This window comes from Ochlerotatus camptorhynchus, unplaced genomic scaffold, assembly GCF_037179485.1.
Source record: "Ochlerotatus camptorhynchus isolate MF236.1 unplaced genomic scaffold, CSIRO-AGI_Acam_v1.1 ptg000503l, whole genome shotgun sequence".
NCBI classification, from domain to species: domain Eukaryota; kingdom Metazoa; phylum Arthropoda; class Insecta; order Diptera; family Culicidae; genus Ochlerotatus; species Ochlerotatus camptorhynchus.
This window is the reverse complement of record NW_027040988.1, coordinates 3,188,359-3,211,130: the sequence shown is the minus strand read 5'-3', so window position 1 is coordinate 3,211,130 and position 22,772 is coordinate 3,188,359. Positions and strand designations below refer to the sequence as shown.

The 22,772-nt window shown below is 34.5% G+C and overlaps 1 protein-coding gene and 1 long non-coding RNA gene across 2 annotated transcripts in view; both read left to right on the top strand.

Annotated features, from left to right (window-relative positions):
• The first annotated feature begins 7,003 nt into the window (after positions 1–7,003).
• Positions 7,004–8,570, top strand: LOC135712772 (uncharacterized). The gene is made up of 4 exons (XR_010518680.1): positions 7,004–7,489; positions 7,772–7,827; positions 8,022–8,075; positions 8,528–8,570. It is a non-coding gene; the product is annotated as an uncharacterized LOC135712772 (long non-coding RNA).
• A 12,488-nt stretch (positions 8,571–21,058) lies between these two features.
• LOC135712737 (heterogeneous nuclear ribonucleoprotein L-like) overlaps positions 21,059–22,772 on the top strand; it is a 649,787-nt gene continuing 648,073 nt past the window's right edge. The window contains exon 1 of the mRNA XM_065235779.1: positions 21,059–22,447. Coding sequence (XP_065091851.1) covers positions 22,337–22,447 — 111 coding nt within the window. The 5' untranslated portion in view covers positions 21,059–22,336. The remainder of the gene's footprint in view (positions 22,448–22,772) is intronic.

The following is a 22,772-nucleotide window of genomic DNA, read 5'->3' as shown; positions in this document are numbered from 1 at the left end:
TGTATGCCAAGCATGCTAATATGATATATTCTAGGATAGCTGGAAGGCAAGCGAGTGGTGATCGGAAGGTACACACTCAGATTTTTTTTACCGAGATGGGGACTACCGAGCAGATCAGCATTTTATTTTGCTAGATCTCAGTGAAAAACTTGCCGAGATCGAAGACAACAAATCAAGAAGACTGGCAACTCTTCCATTTTCTCATACGAACGCTATGAGACAGGTACAATCGCGTCATCTGCCGCTCAAAGGTAAATGCTTCGAACGAATTTGATAACAAAGATCATATCCTCAGAAAAAGGTTTGTGCATTTGCTCATTTTTCTGTGCGTTGCTTTCACCTTCACTCAAGCGCAGGGCTATTGTATCTGTCAGTTTGATTCTGGAAAAGTTGCCAGTCTTCTTGATTGTCTTCGCCGAGATTCAACAAAATTTATATGTGTTACTTGAGATCTCGGTAAAATTCCCGTTTGTTCGCTGGATGTTGTTTTTTTCACTGAGATCCAGCAAAATAAAATACCAAGCGGTGGTGCCTGTCGTATCCGAGGTCGTATCCCACGTTGAAACGCACGTCCTGCTTTCATGAAATAAGCACACAGAATGAATCCAATTCGCATCTCAGTTATGTGACCGAACATTCCGGAAATGTTGCCAAAACGCATAGGCTTTGCGTTAATTACATGCCTGGTTGCCAAACATGATGCAGTGAGCGTTTGGGTTGTGCTTACATTTAACCGTGTTGTTATTTTTTTATTTAAATATTCAATTCTGTATAATAAATATGTACCTGGTTTTATCTACAATATATTTTAGAGTTCAACTACGATTTCTGTATCACTACATCTACCCCCAACAGTACTCCTTCTTATAGTACGTTCAGACTACAGAGTTATTATAACATGTTATAGTGCTATCTTGATGGTGGTTTCTGTGTTGCAATTATTCGACAACCGTTATAACATGTTATACCTCAACAGTCTGGACAGCGTTTTACTTGCTTTCTAACTTAGATCACGTGTATTAAAAAAATAAGTATCGGAAAATAAAATTCTCATTCAATGATTTATTAATAAATACTACTGAAAATAAATGCGTTTTTTTTTTGCCCTGCCGAAAAAAAAACATATAGTTACCATAAAATAAAATACAATTACAACTAAATCTCTTGCCAACAATTGATCTTATTGTGCATATATTGTACAAGAAATTTTAACATATTGTTATTACAATAAATGTAAAATATGTCCCATACTGTAAGGATTTTACAAAAATAGAACAACAATACAATTAGTGGTAAATGCTCGGGTAAATGGATCAAGTTTGTTCGGGAAAAAGTGATTTTTGGTTAAGATACATAACAACCCCCTTAATCTATTGTAGATTTCGTCATTTACCATAGATTCTATAGTGAAAACATTAAATTATATGGTTAGTTTATTGTTGTGGACATTATGATTTATTGTGAATACTATTAATACTAATAAATTTTATTATTTATGTCGAATGTGAATCCCAGCAAAAAAAGAAGTTTTTTGTTCCAGTGTATAAATGTCATTGACTTGCGTCACCAAACTTCAAAAGGTCTACAAAAGGCTAAAGGGTTCGCTAAAGTATGGTTGTGTCAGTGATTTGTTTTCATCAAGAAAATTTTCCGCTATGAAGTTTTTTTTTTTTTTTTTCGATGAAAACATTTTGCGTATATGTATACGTGACGTAGTGTGCGTACGATAAACGTCAGCAATCTCTATAAACCGTTCATCATGTTCTTCCTTGGTTTTCCCGAACACCAACACATCATCCAAATAATTTTTGCATCCCTTGCAATCACAAACGAAGCTTTGGAATCCATTAAGAGGCTTGGATACTACAACCTGACAGACCGCATAGAATTATTTGTGGATGCCTCACCTGTTGGTTTGGGGGCGGTACTTACTCAAATCGACGGAAATAACATTCCACGGATTATAGCTTGTGCGTCTAAAGCGTTATCCGTTGCAGAAAAACGTTACCCCCAAACACAGAAGGAAGCACTTGCAGTTGTCTGGGGTGTAGAAAAATTTGCCTACTATCTGTTGACTAGGCCGTTCACTATTCGGACAGACGCGGAAGCAATCCAATATATTTTCAACGTTAATCACCGTTTGGGAAAACGAGCAATTTCACGTGCGGAGAGCTGGGCGTTGAGATTGCAGCCTTACGACTATGACATCCAAAGAGTACCCGGAATCCAAAATGTAGCCGATGCGTTGTCTCGACTCATACCAGCTACACAAGAGGCTATCCCATTTGAAGTAGAAGAAGAAACTCACTACCTATACTCTTTGCCCGAATAGAAATTGTAATGTAGGAAACATCAGCAGACATCTTCAATACATTAAATTTTAACGTATATTGCTGTACCCTTAATGTATTCAGACTTCAGTGTGACGTCCAAGTACATAAAAATACATTAGCCTCAAACGTTACATCAGAATCAAACGTCTTGACGATGTAAAATTTGACATCAGAATACATCCAACGACAACAGAACCTAACGTTACATTAGAATCAAACTTCATCACGATGTAATATGTTGCACGCATAAAACATCAGAATACATCCAATGACAACAGAACCTAACGTTACATTAGAATCAAACTTCATCACGATGTAATTTGTTGCACGCATAAAACATCAGAATACATCCAATGACAACAGAACCTAACGTTACATTAGAATCAAACTTCATCACGATGTAATTTGTTGCACGCATAAAACATCAGAATACATCCAATGACAACAGAACCTAACGTTACATTAGAATCAAACTTCATTACGATGTAATTTGTTGCACGCATAAAACATCAGAATACATCCAATGACATCAGAACCTAACGTTACATCAGAATCAAACTTCATCACGATGTAATTTGTTGCACGCATAAAACATCAGAATACATCCAATGACAACAGAACCTAACGTTACATTAGAATCAAACTTCATTACGATGTAATTTTTTGCACGCATAAAACATCAGAATACATCAAATGACAACAGAACCAAACGTTACATTAGAATCAAACTTCATCACGATGTAAATTGTTGCACGCATAAAACATTAGAATACATCATATGACACAACAATAAAAAGTGGCTTGCAGTGCAGTGATGCCTCCTACACAGCAAAAAAAGTTGTTGAATATTACATCGAAACTGCTGCAACCAGGTCAATCCATCGGTTGTGTAAAATCACATTGTACGATGTACATCGATTTTGCGAACAAAATTACATCCATTGATGTAATATCCCGTAAAAAAAAGAACCGTAGAGGTACAATGAAATGTATTGTAACCATACAATAGAGTTTATGGTATTTACAATAAATTGTATTCTCCACAACGATAAAATAACAATAGAATGTATTGTTTCTACAATAGAATCTATGGTAAATGGGGGATTATACAATAGATTAAGGGGGTTGTTATGTATCTTAACCATACGAAAAATCACTTTTTCCCGAACAAACTTGAACCATTTACCATCAATTGTATTGTTGTTCTATTGTTGAAAACTCTTACTATATGGGACGTATTGTACATCTATTGTAATAACAATATGTTAAAACTTCGTGTACTATATACACACAATAAGATCGATTGTTGGCAATAGATTTACTTGTAACTGTATTTTATTTTATGGTAATTGTATGGTTATTTTTTTCCGGGATTGTATCTGCGTTTTGCTATTACATGATTATTTCATGCATCAGCTTGAATTACGTTGATCGATATTACATTTTTTTTGCTGTGTATGCATAGCTTTGTGACATTATCAATTGCAAATAAAATTGAACTCTTTAGGGTGTGAACCATTTGCCGAGTTAAATTTAACTCGTGGTTAAAAGTGACATTTCGAAAGTTATTTTCTATGTTCGAAAATCCCCGTGCTGTCGATCGACCGGTTTTTGAGCCACAGTTGTCAAAATTTAACTTCTTGTCTGTCAGAAATAACCACACTGCAAATAAAATTCACGTAATATTCACCTGAAAAGGTACGTAAATATTTTCCATCGTACTTTTCAGGTGAATATTACGTGTTTTGGGAATGAAATGTTGTTTCAAGTGATTCATATGAAAATCAAGTGATTTTCACGTAAATTTTATCGGACGTTCCGATGATCGTCAAATTAGCTTCACTTAAAAGTTACGTGAATTTTTTAGTAATCGTCACTGGATTTTGTAGTAATATTTATGTGAATTTGTGGTATGTTTCATGTGTTTTGATGCAGTGGTATTGCATTATATCGTCCGGATTTTTTTAAATAAAATTTAACTTATTTGTTGAATTTTTACTTTATTATAATCAACATAAAATTGTTCTTTTTAGTAACAAACCTATTCTTAAACCTATACCCAGTGCAACAGGTTGTTGTTAAATTGATCGTTCTACATTAATTTGCTCCTCAATGCTCTATAATAATTGCTGCTTCTGAATAAAGTTAAAGTTGGTTATTGGTTTATTTAAAACATTAAGTTTAATCCTTACATTTATTTTCCTCCAACAACTGATGACTTCGAAAAGGACATCATGTCTCCAATAGACGTCTTTTTGTTGTAAGCACTCCTGTAGTTTGGCGATTAAGCTTGTGAGGACTGCTCAATCCGATTTTACGCTCTCAATTTATTTTGGGTATTGAAAATCAGGATTCATATATTGATATTAATCAAACTTAAGCTCACAAACATTAAAAATCCCCAATCTCCTAGTAACAAAAATCACATATTTTCAACCGGCGCCATTTTGAACTAACAAATACACAAAAACAGTTTTCACATCATGAGGTCACTTAAAATTTACGTGAACTTCACTTAACATTTATCTGTATAACACTTGAACTCCATCAGTGAATCTAGTGGAATTCATTACCATGCCATTGATATTTATGTGCAGCATGTAATTCTTATTGGATTTCTATTTTTGAAAGGTTACCTGATTTTTCAGGTGAAATTTACGTTTCTCGTTAGTTCAGTGCATGCTCGGATAGCAGGGTTAATCGATAACTTTCCATCTGTCAAATTTTAACCAAAAGTTAAAATAATCCACCAAATGGTTCAGAGCCTTAGAAGAGTGGAAACGCTAATAAAAGTGCACTTAGACGTTGTATCGTCTTGACGCCTTCTGCGCACTTATTCTTCATTCACCAAGGAATACCGTGCCGATTCAAATTTCGGACACTTAAACTCGAATTTCGGACACTTTTAAAAGTTGATTATCTCGGTCGAATATGATCCACATGTCTTGTAAATTTTAAATTTTTTTGACTAGTGCCCTCCACGATCATCTTACATTATTACTTTGTTTCTAACTGGATGTAATATTTAATTAAAAATGAAAGTGTCCGAAATTTGAATCGGAACGGTATGTGCGATGAAGACACAACAACAATTTAACGTAAAACCGCACTTTTATTAGTGTTTCCGCATTCATAATCTCATAAATGTGCCCAATGCGCGATCCTCGACGCAATCATATAAAATAGCACATTGCGATTACAAGGTAGAGCTTACCACCATTAACTCTTGCACGACTGACATAGCCTCAAATCACTGAAAGAAGTTTTGGCATGCCCTGTGGGCAATGTTTATTTGTATGTAAAACAATGCCCTGGTGACGTTACAGTGCAAGAGTTAATTAGTGTTTTAATTGATTATTATCGTTTCAATTGAAAACCGATTTTACTCTTGTTCTGTACACGCTAACTTGAAAGTACCCATTAATGGTTGAAAAAGACCCATTTTGAAGAAAAGTGGCTTAACTCATTAAATGAGTAAATTTTTTACCCATTAATGAGTATCTGTTACCCATTAATGAGTAATTGTTAATCATTAATGGGTAACAGATACTAATTAATGGGTAAAATCATTTAATCATCAATGAGTTAAACCACTTTTCTTCAAAATGGGTCTTTTTTTTTACTCATTAATGAGTACTTTCAAGTTAGCGTGTATACCGCATCCGTGTACACGGTTAGAAAAAAGTACCCAAAAGTAAGTTCTTTTCACTCATCTCGGCACTATAGTGCAGGAACCCAAAAATAGGTAAAGTGGGTCAAAGCTGGGTACTGCGAACACAGCCGTTTTTGTTTTGCAAGTCAGCAGGAAACAACTTGAAAATTTTCCGATATCACAAATTGTTTTGCTAATGCACTGCTCACAATTTGCATATACATGCTGTCGAAAGTTCACCCTTTGCTCCATAAATAACGTGTACATGGTGTTGGGAGTGCACCTACCCACATGACTCTTATAAAGTTTGTTTGCATTCTTCCTTCAGCAGTTCGTGCAGGTTCGTTCGTTCGTTACATTGTTTACATCCGAGTATTTGAGCAAGTTTTTTGTTGAAGAATATTAGTAAAAAAATGCCGAAATGACAATATTTTCAACATTGACCACAATACTTTCTCTGCCGACGGGGATTGTATGAGAAAAGTATCATTTTTAGCAGCTCTAGATCGTTGGATTCTTTTTGACAGCACCAGTTGGATTCTTTTTGACAACCATTTCGTGTTTCTCCGCACCACTCAGGGTCAAAGTAGTTTTCATTTACTTGTGTGCAATTCGTATGGAATTTTCCACTAGCTTTCAACGCAAAAGTAAGTTAGTTGTACCCAACAGTAGGTAAATATTATTATACTCAACGTTGGGTTCCCACACGTTACTACCATAGAGGTAACTCTAAGACCACTGGGTCCCGAAGAAAATCATTATTATTTTTGGCTCACTCAGTACCAGAACAACGGTCCCAAGCAGTCCCAAGCTATTTCACTCACCCCTGCATGTTCTGCATGAATCCACACACCCCTGATGTTATCTGTCAAACTTTCATAGCGAATCAAAACAAACATAGTGTAGTAATAGAATTTCAACTAGAATAGGGTACGTTAATCGTTTGCTTGGGACCAATAGGCTACTAAAGTGGTGAGCCAATTTAAAATCGTTAGTTTCGTATTGATTGTTGTTACTACCCCTGTTGGGTGGTTTTGCTCCTCCGTTTTTGACAACATTAGAAGGAGAAAAGGAGACAAACTAGTCAAAAGTAGGTAAAAGTGAACTGGCCGTTGGGTACTTTTTTCTTACCGTGTACGAATACAGCACCCCACACGAATAAAGCCCTACAGTAAAAGTATGGACGACTGACACCACAAAACTGAAAAAAGCTGTTCCAATCGAGCAAAGCGGTGCATTTTGACGGTTCGATTGGAACAACTTTTGACAGACGTCCATACTTTTACTGTAGGGCTTTACACACGAATTGCCGGCGACAAAGTGACGTCATTTGACATTGGGCGACTTAAAGACTGACGTTTTTAAATTGGTGTGTTTTTTTTTGTCGTGCGCTCAGCCATCTTGTCTGGTTTGTTTATAAACAAACTAGACAAGATGGCTGAGTGCACGGAGCGCACCGCAAATTCCTTCACCCGAGCCGCGAAGGAAATTAGCAACTTTAACAGTAAGTATTCAAATATTTGTTATATTTAGTGTTATTATTTGTAATTTAAAAAATTGATGCGTTATCTCATCCGGATTTCTCAAGCGGGTCAATTTTGATGTAATTATTTTCAAAAATTGATCCGGTTGAGATAAGCATCCTTGCTGATGCAACGCATCAACAAGGATGTTTAACTCATCCGGATTCCTCCAGCGGATCAATTTTGAAAAATAATTACAAATTCTAATAATTGGATCTGTTTCCAAAATTTTGATTATTTTGTAATTGTTTTTTTTTTTTCAGCCGGCTGCTTCCAATAATTCCGGAGGTGTTCGGAAATTGAATAGAGGTAAGCTGAGGTAAGTATTGAACAGTTTGTTATTAAGTGTAAATTTTTTTTAATTGATCCGCTGGATGAATCTGACTGAGTTAAGCATCCTTATTGTAAGGATGTTTAACTCATCAGGATTCCTCCAGTGGATCAATTTTGAAAAATAATTACAAATTCTAACAAACATCCAAAATTTTGATTAATTTGTATTTTTTTTTTCAGCCGGCTGCTTCCAATAATTCCGGATTAAGGGACGGGTACGGAAATTGAATAGAGGTAGGTGTTAAACAGTTTGTTATTAAGTGTAATTATTTTTAAAAATTGATCCGCTGGAGGAATCTGACTTAGTTAAGCATCCTTACTGATGCAACGCATCAATAAGGATGTTTAACTCATCCGGATTCCTCCAGCGGATCAATTTTGATGTAACTTTTTTTCCAAAAATTGATCCGCTGGAGGAATCCGACGGATTTCATTAACTGATGCAAAGCATCAACAAGGATGATTAACTCATCCGGATTCCTCCAACGGATTTTTGATGTTACTATTTTTCAAAATTGATCCGCTGGAGGAATCCGGCTGAGTTAAGCATCCTTGCTGATGCAACGCATCAACAAGGATGTTTAACTCATCCGGATTCCTCCAGCGGATCAATTTTGAAAAATAATTACAAATTCTAACAAACAGATCCAAAATTTTGATTATTTTGTAATTGTTTTTTTTTTCAGCCGGCTGCTTCCAATAATTCCGGAGGTGTTCGGGAATAGAGGTAAGTATTGAACAATTTGTTATTGAGTGTAATTATTTTTTTTAAATTGATCCGCTGGAGGAATCTGGCTGAGTTAAGCATCCTTATTGTAAGGATGTTTAACTCATCCGGATTCCTCCAGCGGATCAATTTTGATGTATTTTTTTTCCAAATATTGATCCGCTGGAGGAATCCGGCGGATTTAATTGACTGATGCAAAGCATCAACAAGGATGATTAACTCATCCGGATTCCTCCAACGGATCAATTTTGATGTAACTATTTTCCAAAATTGATCCGCAGGAGGAATCCGGCTGAGTTAAGCATCCTTACTGATGCAACGCATTCCGATGCCGAATCCCGATGTTTATGTTTAAGTTAAAGTTTTATTATAGTTAAGTAAAATTTAAAGTTAAGTTAAATTAAGTATGTAACAACTAAATTTAAGTTAAAATTATGTTAAAATAAAAGTTATGTTGATGGTAAGATAAACTTATGTTAAAGTAAAAGTTAAAATTTAGTTAAAGTTACGTTAAAGGTAAGTTAGAGTTAAGTTAAGGTTATGTTTAAGTTAAGTTAAAGTTATGTTTAAGTTAAGATAAAGTAAAGTTAAAGTTATGTGTAAGATAAAGTTAAGTTAAAGTTATGTTGAAGTTAAGTTAACGTTAAGTTAAAGTTAAGTAAAATTTAAGTTAATGTTAAGTTAACGGTAAGTTAAAATTATGTTAAGTAGAAGTTTATTCAAATTTAGGTATAAGTTATGTTAACGTTAAATTTAAATTAATTTTATGTTAAAGTTAAGTTAAAGTTATGATAATGTTAAGTTATCATTAATTTAAAATTAAAGTTGTGTTAAAGTTATGTTCAAGTTAAGTTAAAGTTAAGTTAAAGTTAAGTTATGTTAACGTTATGTTAAAGTTATCTTAAAGATAAGTTAAAGTTAATTTAAAGTTATGTTATGTTAAAGTTAATGTTAAGTTTAAGCTATGTGAATGCGAAGTTAAAATTAAGTTATGTTAAAATTAAGTTAGAGTTATGTTTATGCTTAAGTTAAGTTAAGCTTCAGTTAATGTTAGGTTAAAGTTATGTTAAATTTAAGTTAAAATTACGTTGAGGTTATGTTAAAGTTTAGTTAGAGCTAAAGTTAAGTTAAAGATATGTTAAGTATATGTTAGGTTAAAGTTAAGTTAAATTTATGTTAAATTTAAGTTAAAATTTCAAGTTAAGTAAAGATTAAGTTAAGGTTATGTTGCAGTTCAGTTAAAGTTAAGTTAAAGTTAGGTTAAAGTTATGTTAAATTTAAAGTTATGATAATGTTAAGTTATAATTAATTTAAAATTAAAGTAACGTTCAAGTTAAGTTAAAATTGAGTTAAAGTTAAGCACAATTTAAGTTCATGTTTAGTTCAATTATGTTAAGTTAAGGTTTATTCAAACTAAAGTATAAGTTATGTTAAAATTAAAGTTATTATAAAGTTAAAGTTAAGTTGATTTTACGATAATGTTAAGTTTTTTTGAATCATTCATTAAGTATAAAAGTGATGTTAAAGTAAAAGTTATTTTGAAGTTAAAGTTAAAGTTATTTTAAAGTTAAAGTTATGGTAAAGTTAAAGTTATGTTAAAGTAAAAGTTATGTTAAAGTTAAGCTAAAATTAAATGAGAGCTAAAATTAAGATAAGAGTTTGTTAAAATAAAGTTCAAGTTATGTTAAAGTTAAAGTTAAGTTATAATTAAGTTTAACTTATGTTAAGGTAGAGTTAAAGTTAAGTTAAAGTTTTGTGAAATTTATGTTAAAGTAAGTTTAAAGTTAAGTTAAAGTTATGTAAGAGAAAAAGTTATGTTATAGTTATTTTAAAGGAAAGATAAAGTTATGTTAAACTTAAGTTAAAGTTATGTTAAAGTTAATTTAAAGGTAATTTAAAGGTAAGTGAAAGTTTTGTTAGAGGTAAGTTAAAGTTATGTTAAAGGTAAGTTAAAGTAATTTTGAAGTTAAAGTTATGTTAAACTTAAGTTAAAGTTGTGTTATACGTAAGTTAATGCTATCTTAAAGTTAAAGTTATGCTAAAAATAAATTAAATTTATGTTAAATTTGGTAAAATTTAGGTTTTGCTAAAATTATGTTCAAGTAAAGTTAACGTTAAGTTTAAGTTAATTTAAAGTTAAAGTAAAGTTTAAGTTATTTTTAAGTTAAAGTTAAGTTTAGATTATTTTAGAGTTAAAGTTAAGTTTAAGTTATTTTAAAGTTTAAGTTAAGTTAAAGTTATGCTGAAGGTAAGTTAAAGTTAAGTTGAAGTTATGTTAAAGGTATGTTAAAGTAATTTTAAAGCTAAAGTTATGTTAAAATTAAGTTAAAGTTGTGTTATAGGTAAGTTAAAGCTATCTTAAAATTAAAGTTATGCTAAAAAGAAATTAAATTTATGTTAGATTTGGTAAAATTTAGGTTAAAGTTTTGCTAAAGTTAGGTTCAAGTAAAGTTTAGGTTAAGTTAAAGTTATTTTAAAGTTAAAGTTAAGTTTTAGTTATTTTAAATTTAAAGTTAAGTTCAAGTTATTTTATAGTAAAGTTAAGTTAAATTAATGTTAAAGATAAGTTAAAGTTATGTTAAAGTTGTGTCAAAGTTAAGTTAAAGTAATTTTAAAGTTAAAGTTACGTTAAAGCTTAGTTAATGTTATGTTAAACTTTATTTAATGTTATATGTTATAGGTAAGGTAAAGTTAAGCAAAAAATAAATTAAATTTATGTTATATTTGATTAAATTTAAGTTAAAGTTTTGCTAATATTATGTTAAAGTAAAGTTAAAGTTAAGTTTAAGTTATTGTTAAGTTAAAGTTATTTTAAAGCTAAAGTTAAGTTTAAGTTATTTTAAAGTTAATTTTTTGTTAAAGTTAAGTTTAAGTTATTTTAAAGTTAAAGTTATGTTAAACTAAAGTTAAAGTTCTGTGATAGGTAAGTTAAAGTTAGGTTGAAGTTAAATTAACGTTACGTTAAAGTTACGTTAAAGTTAAGTTAACGTTATGTTATGTTATGTTAAGTATAAGTTAACTTAAAGTTAAGTTTAAGTTAAAGTTAAAGTTAAAATAATTTTGAAGTTAACGTAATGTTCAAGGTAAAGTTAGGTGAAAGCTAAGTTAAAATTAAGTTAAAGTTATGTCAAAATTAAATTAGAGTTATGTTTATGCTTAAGTTAAGTTAAAGTTCAGTTAATGTTAGGATAAAGATATGTTGAATTTAAGTTAAAATTACGTAAAGGTTATGTTAAAGTTTAATTAAAGTTAAGTTAGAGATATTTTAAGTTTATGTTAGGTTAAGTTCAAGTTATGTTAATGTTAAAGTTATTTTAAATTTAAGATTAAATTTAAAGTTAAGTTATAGTTCAGTTAATGTTAGGTTAAAGTCATGTTAAATTTAAGTCAAAATTAATTTAAGGTTTTGTTAAACTTTAGTTCAAGTTAAGTTAAAGTTATGTTAATGATAAGTTAAAGTTATTATAAAGTTTAAGTTAAGTTAAAGATCTGTTTAGTTCATGTTAGGTTATAGTTAAGTTCAAGTTATGTTAATGGTAAACTTATTTTAAATTTAAGATAAAATTTAAAGTTATTTAAAGTTAAGTTAATGTTAGGTTAAAGTTCTGTTAAATTTAAGTTAAAATTAATTTAAGGTTATGTTAAAGTTTAGTTCAAGTTAAGTTAAAGTTATGTTAAAGTTAAGTTAAAGTTATTATAAAGTTAAAGTCAAGTTAAAGATGTGTTAAGTTAATATTACATTAAAGTTAAATTAAATTTATGTTAAATTTAAGTTAAAATTTAGTTAAGGTTGTGTTAAAGTTAAGTTAAAATTTGGTTAAAGTTATGTTAAAGTTAAAAATAGGTTAAAGTTTGTTAAAGTTAAGTTAAAGTAAAGTTAAAATTACGTTAGAGTGAAGTTAAAATTAAAATGATTTTAAAATTAAAGTAATGTTCAAGGTTAAGCTATGCGAAAGCTAAGTTAAAATTAAGTTAAAGTTATGTCAAAATTATGTGAGAGTTATATTAATGCTAAAGTTAATTTAAAGTTAAGTTAATGTTAGGTTAAAGTTATGTTAAAGTTAAGTTGAAATTAAATTAATGTTATGTTAAAGTTAAGTAAAAAAAAAGGTTAAGTTTAGTTAAAGAGAAGTTAAAGTTAAGTTAAAGATGAGTTAAAGTTAAGGTTAAGTTATGATAAAGTTAAATTAAAGTTAAGTTAAGATTAAGTTAAAGATAAGTCAAAGTTAAGTTAACGCTAAGTTAAAGTTAAGTTAAAGTTAATGCTAAGTTAAGTTAAGTTAACGTTAACGTTATCTTAAAGTTATGTTACAGATAAGTTAAAGTTATGTTATGTTATGCTCAAGTTAAGTTAAAGTTGAAGTAATGTTCAAGGTAAAGTTATGTGAAAGCTAAGTTAAAATTAAGTTAAAGTTATGTTAAAATTAATTTAGAGTTATGTTAATGCTTAAGTTAAGTTAAAGTTCAGTTAATGTTAGATTAAAGTTATGTTAAATTTAAGTTAAAATTACGTTAAGGTTATGTTAAAGTTTAGTTAAATTTATGTTAAAGCTAAAGTGAAGTTAAAGATATGGTAAGTTGATGTTAGGTTAAAGTTATGTTAAAATTTAAATTATAATAAATTTCAGTTAAAATTAAGTTAAGATTATGTTAAAGTTTAGTTAAAGTTAAGTAAAAGTTATGTTAAATTTTCCTAAAAATCTGCAAATTACTTAGACGATCTTCGAACTTCCCTGAAGTTCTGTGTACTCCCAGAAGGTCTGTGAATTTCTCTGAAGATCTTCGAACTACCCTGAAGCATTAAAAATTTCTCTAAAAGTCTACAAAACTTTCCTGAATTTCTGCAATTTTTTCTGAAGCAATAAAAATTTATCTGAAGACCTCCTTTAAGTTCTGCAAATTTCTCTGAGGATCAACAAACTTCCCTGAAATTCAGTATTTTTCCCTGACGTTCTGCCAATTTGCCTAAATCTCTGTGAACTGCCCTGAAGTATTGAAAATAACTCTTAGATGTACGAGGATCTTTAAATTTATGTGATCTTCCCTGAAGTTCTGTGAGTTTATCTAAAGTTCTGCGAACTTCTCTGAAATTCTGTTCTATAAATTTCCCTTAGGAACTAAAAAATTATCTTTAAATTTACGAACATCACTGTAGTTCTGTTAATTTCTCTGAAGATCTTCAAACTTCCCTGAAGATCTTCAAACTTCCCTGAAGATCTGTGAACATCCATAAAGTAGTGATTATTTCTTGAAACGACGACAAACATTACTGTAGTGCTGTAAATTACTCAGAAGATCTACGAACTTCCCTGATTTTCTTTTGATTTCTCTAAAGATTTCAGTTTTTTAAAACTTCTCTGAAGTTTTTTTTTTAATTTCCCTAAAGTTCTGCTAGTTTCTCTGAAGATCTACGACCTTCGGTGTAGTAAGATCTTCATAACAATTTCCGATTATTCTACGTTCTGAAGAAATTTTCAAACGACTTCAATTCGATTTTTTATCAGACGTTGGTCCTCAGAATAATTCCTGATCAACTTGACCTCTTCGAAAAATATCTCAAGATTTTAATTTCTAATCCTTATCAACCTGACCACTTCGAATATTTTCTAAATTACTTTATTTGAATTTCTGATCAGTTGTAGGTCTTCAAAACAATTCCTGCTTATTTTGATCTCTTGTAGTAATATCCGAAAAGTTTCAATTGATTTATTGATCAGTTGTAGGTTCTCAGAATAATACCTGATCAATTTAAACTATTCAAAGAATATCAAAAAGACATCGTTTGAACTTCTGTTCAGTTGTAGGTCTTCAGAATAATTATTAACTTAAATTAAATTAAATCTGGTATTTTTCTGATGTTTATAGAACTACCCTGAAGTTCTAGTAGTTCTTCTAACTAACCTTAAAATGTACATTTACCGCTATACCGCTATGCCGCTGTCCTGGTGTCATTGGGTTCGGCCCTTTACCTGGCTCGTAGACATTTCAAAGACAACAATGTCTGCATGATGTTTATACATCGGTTCAAACTATGCGTATTGATAAGTTTTCTGAAAAGATTTGGATCTAGGTGCATAGTTTGCTTTGATAGTCTTTCACAGTTTCTCTAGCATTCTCTAGTCTTAGCTCATCTAAATATTTACTGCAAAATCCCTGGATTAATCTTCAATTTGGCTTTGTGTTCTTGTTTATTTTCTATCGTTCTATGTTCTGCAACCGAGTGGCAACCACTTACGCCAGGGAGGCAATTGAACACCTAGACCTGGACTCATCAACTCAAGGGCCAGGATCCACGGCTGTGCTTCTTTTCGAAAGAAGGCATGACACCACCAAAGCAACCAAGGAAGTCATCAATCACCACCAACTGACGAGTTTCGTTTGTGGTTCGACACATGGACGGAGCATTTGTGTTTTGCTAAATTTTGCAAATTATTGGGGAATTTCCCTAAACTTTCACGCGGCCACCAGTTTTCACTCTTCCACAGGCCTTAAGGGTAACCCACATTAGATCTGCTTGCGTTGCGTTGTCGTAAATTTTATAGTTAGACAATATATTTAGCTGTCACTTTGCTGCATCGCGCCAGATCCGGATCTAATGTGGGTGGCCCTGTAGATTTGGAAACTTGATTATGTAAACACTAGGCATCTTTTTCTGGTAGTTCGTTCAAAAATGATACAACAATCGTCAAGCTCGCTGTAACGTCACCTAGTGCCTCGTCACCTACAAATTGGCGCCTATGTCAGTGGTCTAAAAACTCTTAGCGCGCTAATGGCATAGTTCCCCTGCCGCATAGAGAGTTGCCACAATGACATTAGGTTAGCTAAGGTCAGTTAACTGACTGGTGGGAAACGGGAGCTTACGCAATGGCTATTCTGTATGCATTTAAGAGATAGTCTACCAGAATGGATGATTTTTTTTGTACAATTTTATGTTTTCTGATTGTGCAAAACATGAGAATTAACTTTTCCAATGCTTTCAATTGTACAAAGCATTAGTGCTAGAAACATGATCTTGTAAACACTACACACCTTAACTGTTAGTTTGATTGAAAAATGCTGCAACAATCGTCAAGCTCGCTGTAATGTCACCAAGTGCCTCGTCACCTACAAATTGGCGCCTATGTCAGTGGTCTAATAACTCTTAGCGCGCTAATGGCATAGTTCCCCTGCCGCATAGAGAGTTGCCGCAATGACATTAGGTTAGCTAAGGTCAGTTAACTGACTGGTGGGAAACGGGAGCTTCAGCATTGACAGTTATGTACGCATTTTTATGATGTTATCTAACAACAATGGTGTGTAGTGTTTACACGATTATGTTACTAATTCTAATGTGTTGTAAATATAATTGAAAGCATTTGAAAAGTAAGATTCTAGTGTTTGTACTTCTTAAAACATAAGTAAACATCTACATTTTAAAACATTCAAACAACGTTTACTTTAAACGTTTTGTACATCTGAAAACATCAGAGAACAACAAACAGGAAGTAAAATTGAAAACATCCGAACAACGTTTAGTTCTAACGTTGTGTACATCCGAAAACATCCAAAAAACGTTTGGTTCTAGCATCGGGAAACATCTACATAAGAAAACATTAGAATACATTTACATATAAAAACATCCGAACAACGTTTAGTTCTAACGTTTTTTACATCCGAAAACATCCAAAAACGTTTGGTTCTAACATCAGGAAACTTCTACATTAAAAAACATCAGAAAACATTTACATATAAAAACATTTAAACAACGTTTAGTTTTAACGTTTTTTACATCCGAGAACATCCGAAAACGTTTGGTTTTAACATCGGGAAACATCTACATTAGAAAACATCAGAAAACGTTTACATATAAAAACATCCGAACAACGTTTAGTTCTAACGTAATGTACATCAGAAAACATCCTTAAAACGTTTGGTTCTAATGTCAAGAGATTGAAATTTTTGACGTCAGACCGACATTAGAATGGCAAAATTTTGTTCCAAAATTTCTGATGTATACACCATGTTACGTTGCTTAAATACAACTAAATCATAATGTTTTCTAATGTTTGACATCAGGCATACATTTGATTTCGATGCTGATGTAGACATCAAAATCAAACGTTGGGCTAATGTAAATTTCTATTCGGGTGGATACTGGTAATATGATCATTACGTGGGATGAAATAGAAACGATGTCTGAAAATGACAGCGAATTACTATCAGTAAGAAAATCGGTGTCGTCGAACAAATGGCCATCTGAACTGCGAGCATATGAGGCACAGAAAAATAATTTGCGTTGTCGTGGTTCTATGGTCTTCAAAGATGACAGAGTAATCCTACCCTACTCTCTGCGACTAAAGGCACTTGATTCAGCACATGGAGGCCACATAGGAGAGGTGGCGATGAAGCGTGTAATGCGTGAGTTTTTCTGGTGGCCCAGGATGTCTGCGGAAATAACTCGCTTCATGAAGACCTGCAACACCTGTGTTCAACTCTCGAGACGAAATCCACCATTGCCCCTATGCTCAAGAGAATTGCCTGAAGGACCTTGGCAAATGCTTCAAATAGACTTTCTAGCAGTACCCTCCTGTGGATCCGGGGAATTTCTGGTAGTAACGGACACATACTCGCGCTACCTGTTTGTAGTAGAGATGAAGTCAATGGATGCAATTGCTACAAACTCAGCCTTAAACGATGTTTTTCAAATGTGGGGATACCCTTCTGTCATACAAAGTGACAATGGACCTCCATTCCAGAGTACCGGATTCATCTCATATTGGGAAAACAGAGGAGTTAAAGTACGAAAATCTGTACCACTAAGTCCTCAGAGCAATGGGGCTGTTGAAAGACAAAATCCAGGTATCATTAAAGCCCTATCAGCGTCTAAATTAGAAGGATCTAACTGGCGTAAAGCACTACAGCAGTATGTCCACAGCAGTGCTGAGATTTGTCATTGTCACTGACAGACTTTCGCGCGATATTGACTAAATTGTTCGTCACATAGTCACTGACAGACTTGATCCTCGAAAAAACCTTCGTCAAAATCTCATTCATTTTTTCGTCAATGACAAAGATTCACCTGGTAACAAAAAGTGTAATTTAGTACATTCTGTGTCACATTATTGTTATTCAAGTAGCTCAGGACGTAGATACTTATTCACTAAAATGGATCCATGTAATTGTTTTGCTCAAGTCATTTAATTTCGTTACAAATTTAGCTAATAAATAAATCTGCACATGTTCGTCACTGACAGCATTGTCATTGACAATTGACATGGTTTGCCTTGACTATGACTGCTGGCTCTAATGAGTGACCAAAGCAGAATTGTCAATATCACCGTGTACTGTCGAGATTTTGCAGCACTGGTCCACAGACATAACACGTTAATCCCGCATTCACGGCTGCAAGTTACCCCCTTCGAACTAATGGTTGGTTGGAAGTACAGGGGTAACTTTCCCGGTCTATGGAAGCCTTCCGATTTTAACGGAAATTCCAGTGAACTTGACCGCGCGGAAGTTCGAGAGCTTGATACTGAGACGAAGTTAATATCGAAGCAGTATGCTGATCACGTACGTGGGGCTAAAGAAAGCAATATTGTCAGCGGCGACACGGTCTTACTTGCACACCACAGAAAAACTAAGACAGATCCTACTTTCTCTTCAGAACGGTTTGAAGTTATTGCTAGAGACGGTGCAAAAGTTGTAGTGATGAGTAGATCTGGAATTCAGTACACTAGGAATGTCCAAGATATTAAAATAGCACCAGGTTTAAATCACTCTGATCGGCAAGAGTCGCATGATAGTGATACACAGCCTACACATAGCACATCTACTGACGATCAACCATCGCTTCAACGGGACTTCAGGAATCTTCGACAACGGAACACTCTAAGTCGACCAGCAAGATTTGACGAGGATTACATCTACCAACTATTCCACTGAATCTCGATGCAAGGATCTCATAACGTTAACACCAAACATTCCCAGAACTGGAACGGCAAAGCACTTCGATGTACCCGAGTACTTGGATTTTTTTTTGTTATAAAGCTTATTCATAACACTACAAACTAAAATTTAAGACTGGCTAAATAAAGAACCATTGATTTGGTAATTCCTAAAAAAAAAAAAAAAAAAAAAAAAAAAAAAAAAAAAAAAAAAAAAAAAAAATGGTTGAGTGATGCGGCCTCAGCCCTTAAATAAAATGCGCGGAAACTAAACAAAAAAAAAATGTTTTTTATTGTGAATTACAGCGAAACGAATGCAGACGCAGAATAAGCAGAAACAAGGTTATAGGATGAAGGATATGACACGTGAAACACCGGTTGAAAATGCTAACGCCCCTCCGGTAGAGAAACAGAAGAAAAAATATAAAATGAAAGATCTGTCCCGTGAACTGGCAGCTGAAAAGGCTAAAAACACACAGCTCATGGAAGAACTCGAACAAAGTCAGCGAATCAACGAGGAACTCTTAGCTAACCAAGCTGATAAAGAGGCTGATGGATCCGATTTTGACAGGGAAACCCGGTTTTCCAGCACTCGGAGAATGACAGCTGTACCACACTTGGAAGAGTCCAGGTTCTACACGTCCATTAATCAGCTCTCCATTGCCTCGGTGAACATACCCGAATGCAAACCTGCGGATGACGGTGAGATTCATCGCCAGTGTTTTGAAGCTTGGAAAGATCTTCTTGTGGACTCAATGACATTGGCTGGAGTGGAGGATGAACTCACTAAGTTCACAATTTTTAAGGTTAAGGCCGGTGCAAAACTTCTTGAAATCTTCAAGAACACTAGGTCGTCGAATGAAGATCCGAATGTTGACTATTTCCCATTCACGAATGCAATGTCCAGGCTCAAATCCTACTTTGGATCGGGATCAGATGTAATGCTAATAAGGCGTAAATTAGCATTGTTGACGCAGAAGCCAGATGAGTCCGACTTATCATACATAAATCGGGTTGGCTCAATGGCTAGACTCTGCGAGTTCGATGGCTCAAAAGAATTCGAACAGATCGTCGCAACAATCGCCGAGCATGCCATAAACCGAGATGTCCGAACGACTGCACTAAAAATGCTGAGTCGCAATAAGTGTTTCACAGACCTGATCGATAAAGTACGCGAAATTGAAACCATTAAATTGAACGAAGAATACGTCCGTAAAAAGTACCGGAATGTCGAGCAAGGAGTGGTAGCATCCGTTAGTGCATCTTTTCCGAGGAACACGAGTCATTATACATCGCAGAGAGGTTTCCAGCATCACGTAAACAGATCAATGAGAGGAGGCAGTCGAACTCTACGTGGCAGACAACCTTACGCTAGTGGTGGTCCATCGTTCCGTTACACACCTAAGGAGTCTTACGCTAGTGGTGGTTCATCGTTTCGTTACACATCTTTTATTTCATGAAATAAGCACACAGAATGAATCCAATTCGCATCTCAGTTATGTGACCGAACATTCCGGAAATGTTGCCAAAACGCATAGGCTTTGCGTTAATTACATGCCTGGTTGCCAAACATGATGCAGTGAGCGTTTGGGTTGTGCTTACATTTAACCGTGTTGTTATTTTTTTATTTAAATATTCAATTCTGTATAATAAATATGTACCTGGTTTTATCTACAATATATTTTAGAGTTCAACTACGATTTCTGTATCACTACAGTGCCCATCCCATCTTTCAAGGGAATACAGAAAAAAAATGCAGGATAAGTTTTTAAGAATCCGGGGGAAGTTAAAAAATTAGATAAAACTCTTGAAATTAGAAACTCGATTAGAAAATTTTAAAACTCTGCTGAAATCGGCGGAAAATACTGGTAAAAATTCAAAAACATCTTCCGGGATACATCAAAATATTAAAATTAAAATTATTGGTAAAATCTATTCTATAATTTATTGATATTTAGTTAAGCAGCAGTCAATAATTGATCATTTTGTAACTATCAAAAATCCATCCTTACCGACGGATATTCATCAAGTGTGTAGGCCACATTACGTGAGATTTTCATTCATTTCCCACCAGAGCGCTCTGCTAGTGGCTAGTGCTCTCCGTTCGGAGTGGGGTGGCTGGAAAATCAACACAATCTGACAGCTCTTTTTTGACGTCTCTTTTATCAACGCATGTCTGTTCTCGAATCACCTGGCCGAGCGAGAGCGCACAACAAACTCAAGGGGTCTTCTTATCTTGTCTCGTTTGTTGCCGAACAACGCAATCCAAGTCTTCTCGCTCTGCTCTCACCTGCTCCGAAAAACGCGAGAGCGACCACGAGTTTGCGCAAAACGGAGCATGCTTGCCATGAGAGAGAGCACGTGCGAACGAAATGAAAGCACGCGGTCCGATATGAGCCCCGTAGGGGGAAGTGGGATAACCATATGATCGCTAGCTGTCATTTTCATGACGCCGTGAGCGAGTTTCTCCGGATTGCTCTCCGACGAAGCCGAATCGTCTTGGTTTTGCAAAAGCGGATCGTTCCGTTTTCGTTCGCCGCGAAGAGTACTACCTCAGCACACTAGCACTTTCAGTTTCACCTAGGCCGCGGACAGTTTTAGTCAGAGTCATTCAGTGTTCGATTCTCGGAAGATCGAGTCAGAAGTGAAAATTTTCCTGAAGCGCTCCAAATTCGCAGTTTGGTGGTGTGTCGTTCTATAGCTAACCCGCAAGGTTGATAGAATAGTACGAGTCTACGTTGAGTGAGTGCGTTTTCAACAGGGATAGCCATTCCTTTTACTACAATCAGAAAAGGGTGGCCATTCGGCGATAGGAAAATACAATCGTCCACCCGAAGCGCAATCACGCTATCATAATCCACTAAACAAAAGCAGATATCAATCGCCATAGGAAAGACAGAGACGGAAAATTGCGTTCTTCCGTTCAAACATATAGCAGCCTGCTGAGCTAGAGGAATTCTAGCTCCACTCTTGTTTCGATTTCGCACGCAGACACTACACGACAGAAAAATCATCCTTTGGCAAAAAAAAACATCGACACAACAGGAAAAGGCCCAGCATACAAAGGATCACACAGACTCTTCCGGTTCCGGTGTTCCTTTTGGGCGGTCTCGCGTACTAGAACGGACGTTCTTTCACTGCTACAGTTTTTTAATCTTGTATCTTTCTCAATACTTCATTCCGCTGACGCTGGAGAGTGTACCCCTAGGTGTCATAGCAACGCCGTTTTGACCCTCCGTGCTAATCTTTGCATAAAGTAGTTTCCTACGCGTTCAGCCGAGCAGCAGTAGCAGAGTAGGCGACGACGAGAGCTGTCAAGTGCATGTGCGCGTGTGTGCGTGAACGGTGAAGCAAACCCCATTGTTTTCTGCGGTATATTTTCCTTCGAATGCTAGTCGAAAAAGCATAATAAATTATTGAAGGGAAAAGTCAGTGCGTCGGAAGGAAAAGAAAAAAAAAAACTAAAAATAAATAATAAAGCAAATAATAATCATATACAAAAGGCAAAAGAGCGAATCGCAAAGTATACCGGAGGAAAGTCGCGCGTGTGAGAAGCAGAAAATAGTGGTGTGTGCTTGCATAGTAAAATAGCAAAAAGAAAGGAAGGCAAACGAAGATAATAAGTGAAAACAGCAAGCCTCCAGAGTGCAGGAAAGTGAAGCAGAAAAAAAAATAAAGCTTATTTTTCGTGTGTCTTGTAGGGAAAAGTTCCAGGTTTTTCAACAGCGGTTATTATCGTAGGCTGTCCCGAGTGATAAGTAAAGCATAGTGAGGTGTCGCGACATTTTCTCAACCCTACCCTCCTCTTTGCTTGCGTGTGTGCTAGTAAACAAAGCTCAATTTCAATGATCATGGCGTTCAACGGAAACGGTGCCGGCGGTGGCCAGGACGGGCCGCATAACAAGCGCCTTTGTACCGGCCAGGAGATGATCGAGACGGTTCCGCTCAATAGCCGGGTAAGTGTTTGGGTTGTCTTTAAACGAGGAGTTTCCCATGTTCCTAGTCCTAGCTCCTAGTGATGGGGTGGGAAGGGTTATTTAAAGGGAGGAGATCCGGGAAAAAGAAGATGGTGGAATCTGTCAAATATTGATGTTTTTCTCGGAAGGGCAACGGGTGGGAAATGACACTGAAGGAATTTCGACAATCGGCCCATTCATAAAGGAAGATGAGCTTTCCCTTCCTGAAAATGTACTGTCATTTTCATGTGAATGTTCACATCCCATCGAATCCGTCGTGTAGGACAGCGCTGGAAAGAGTGGAAAATGGGAGAATAGCTACATG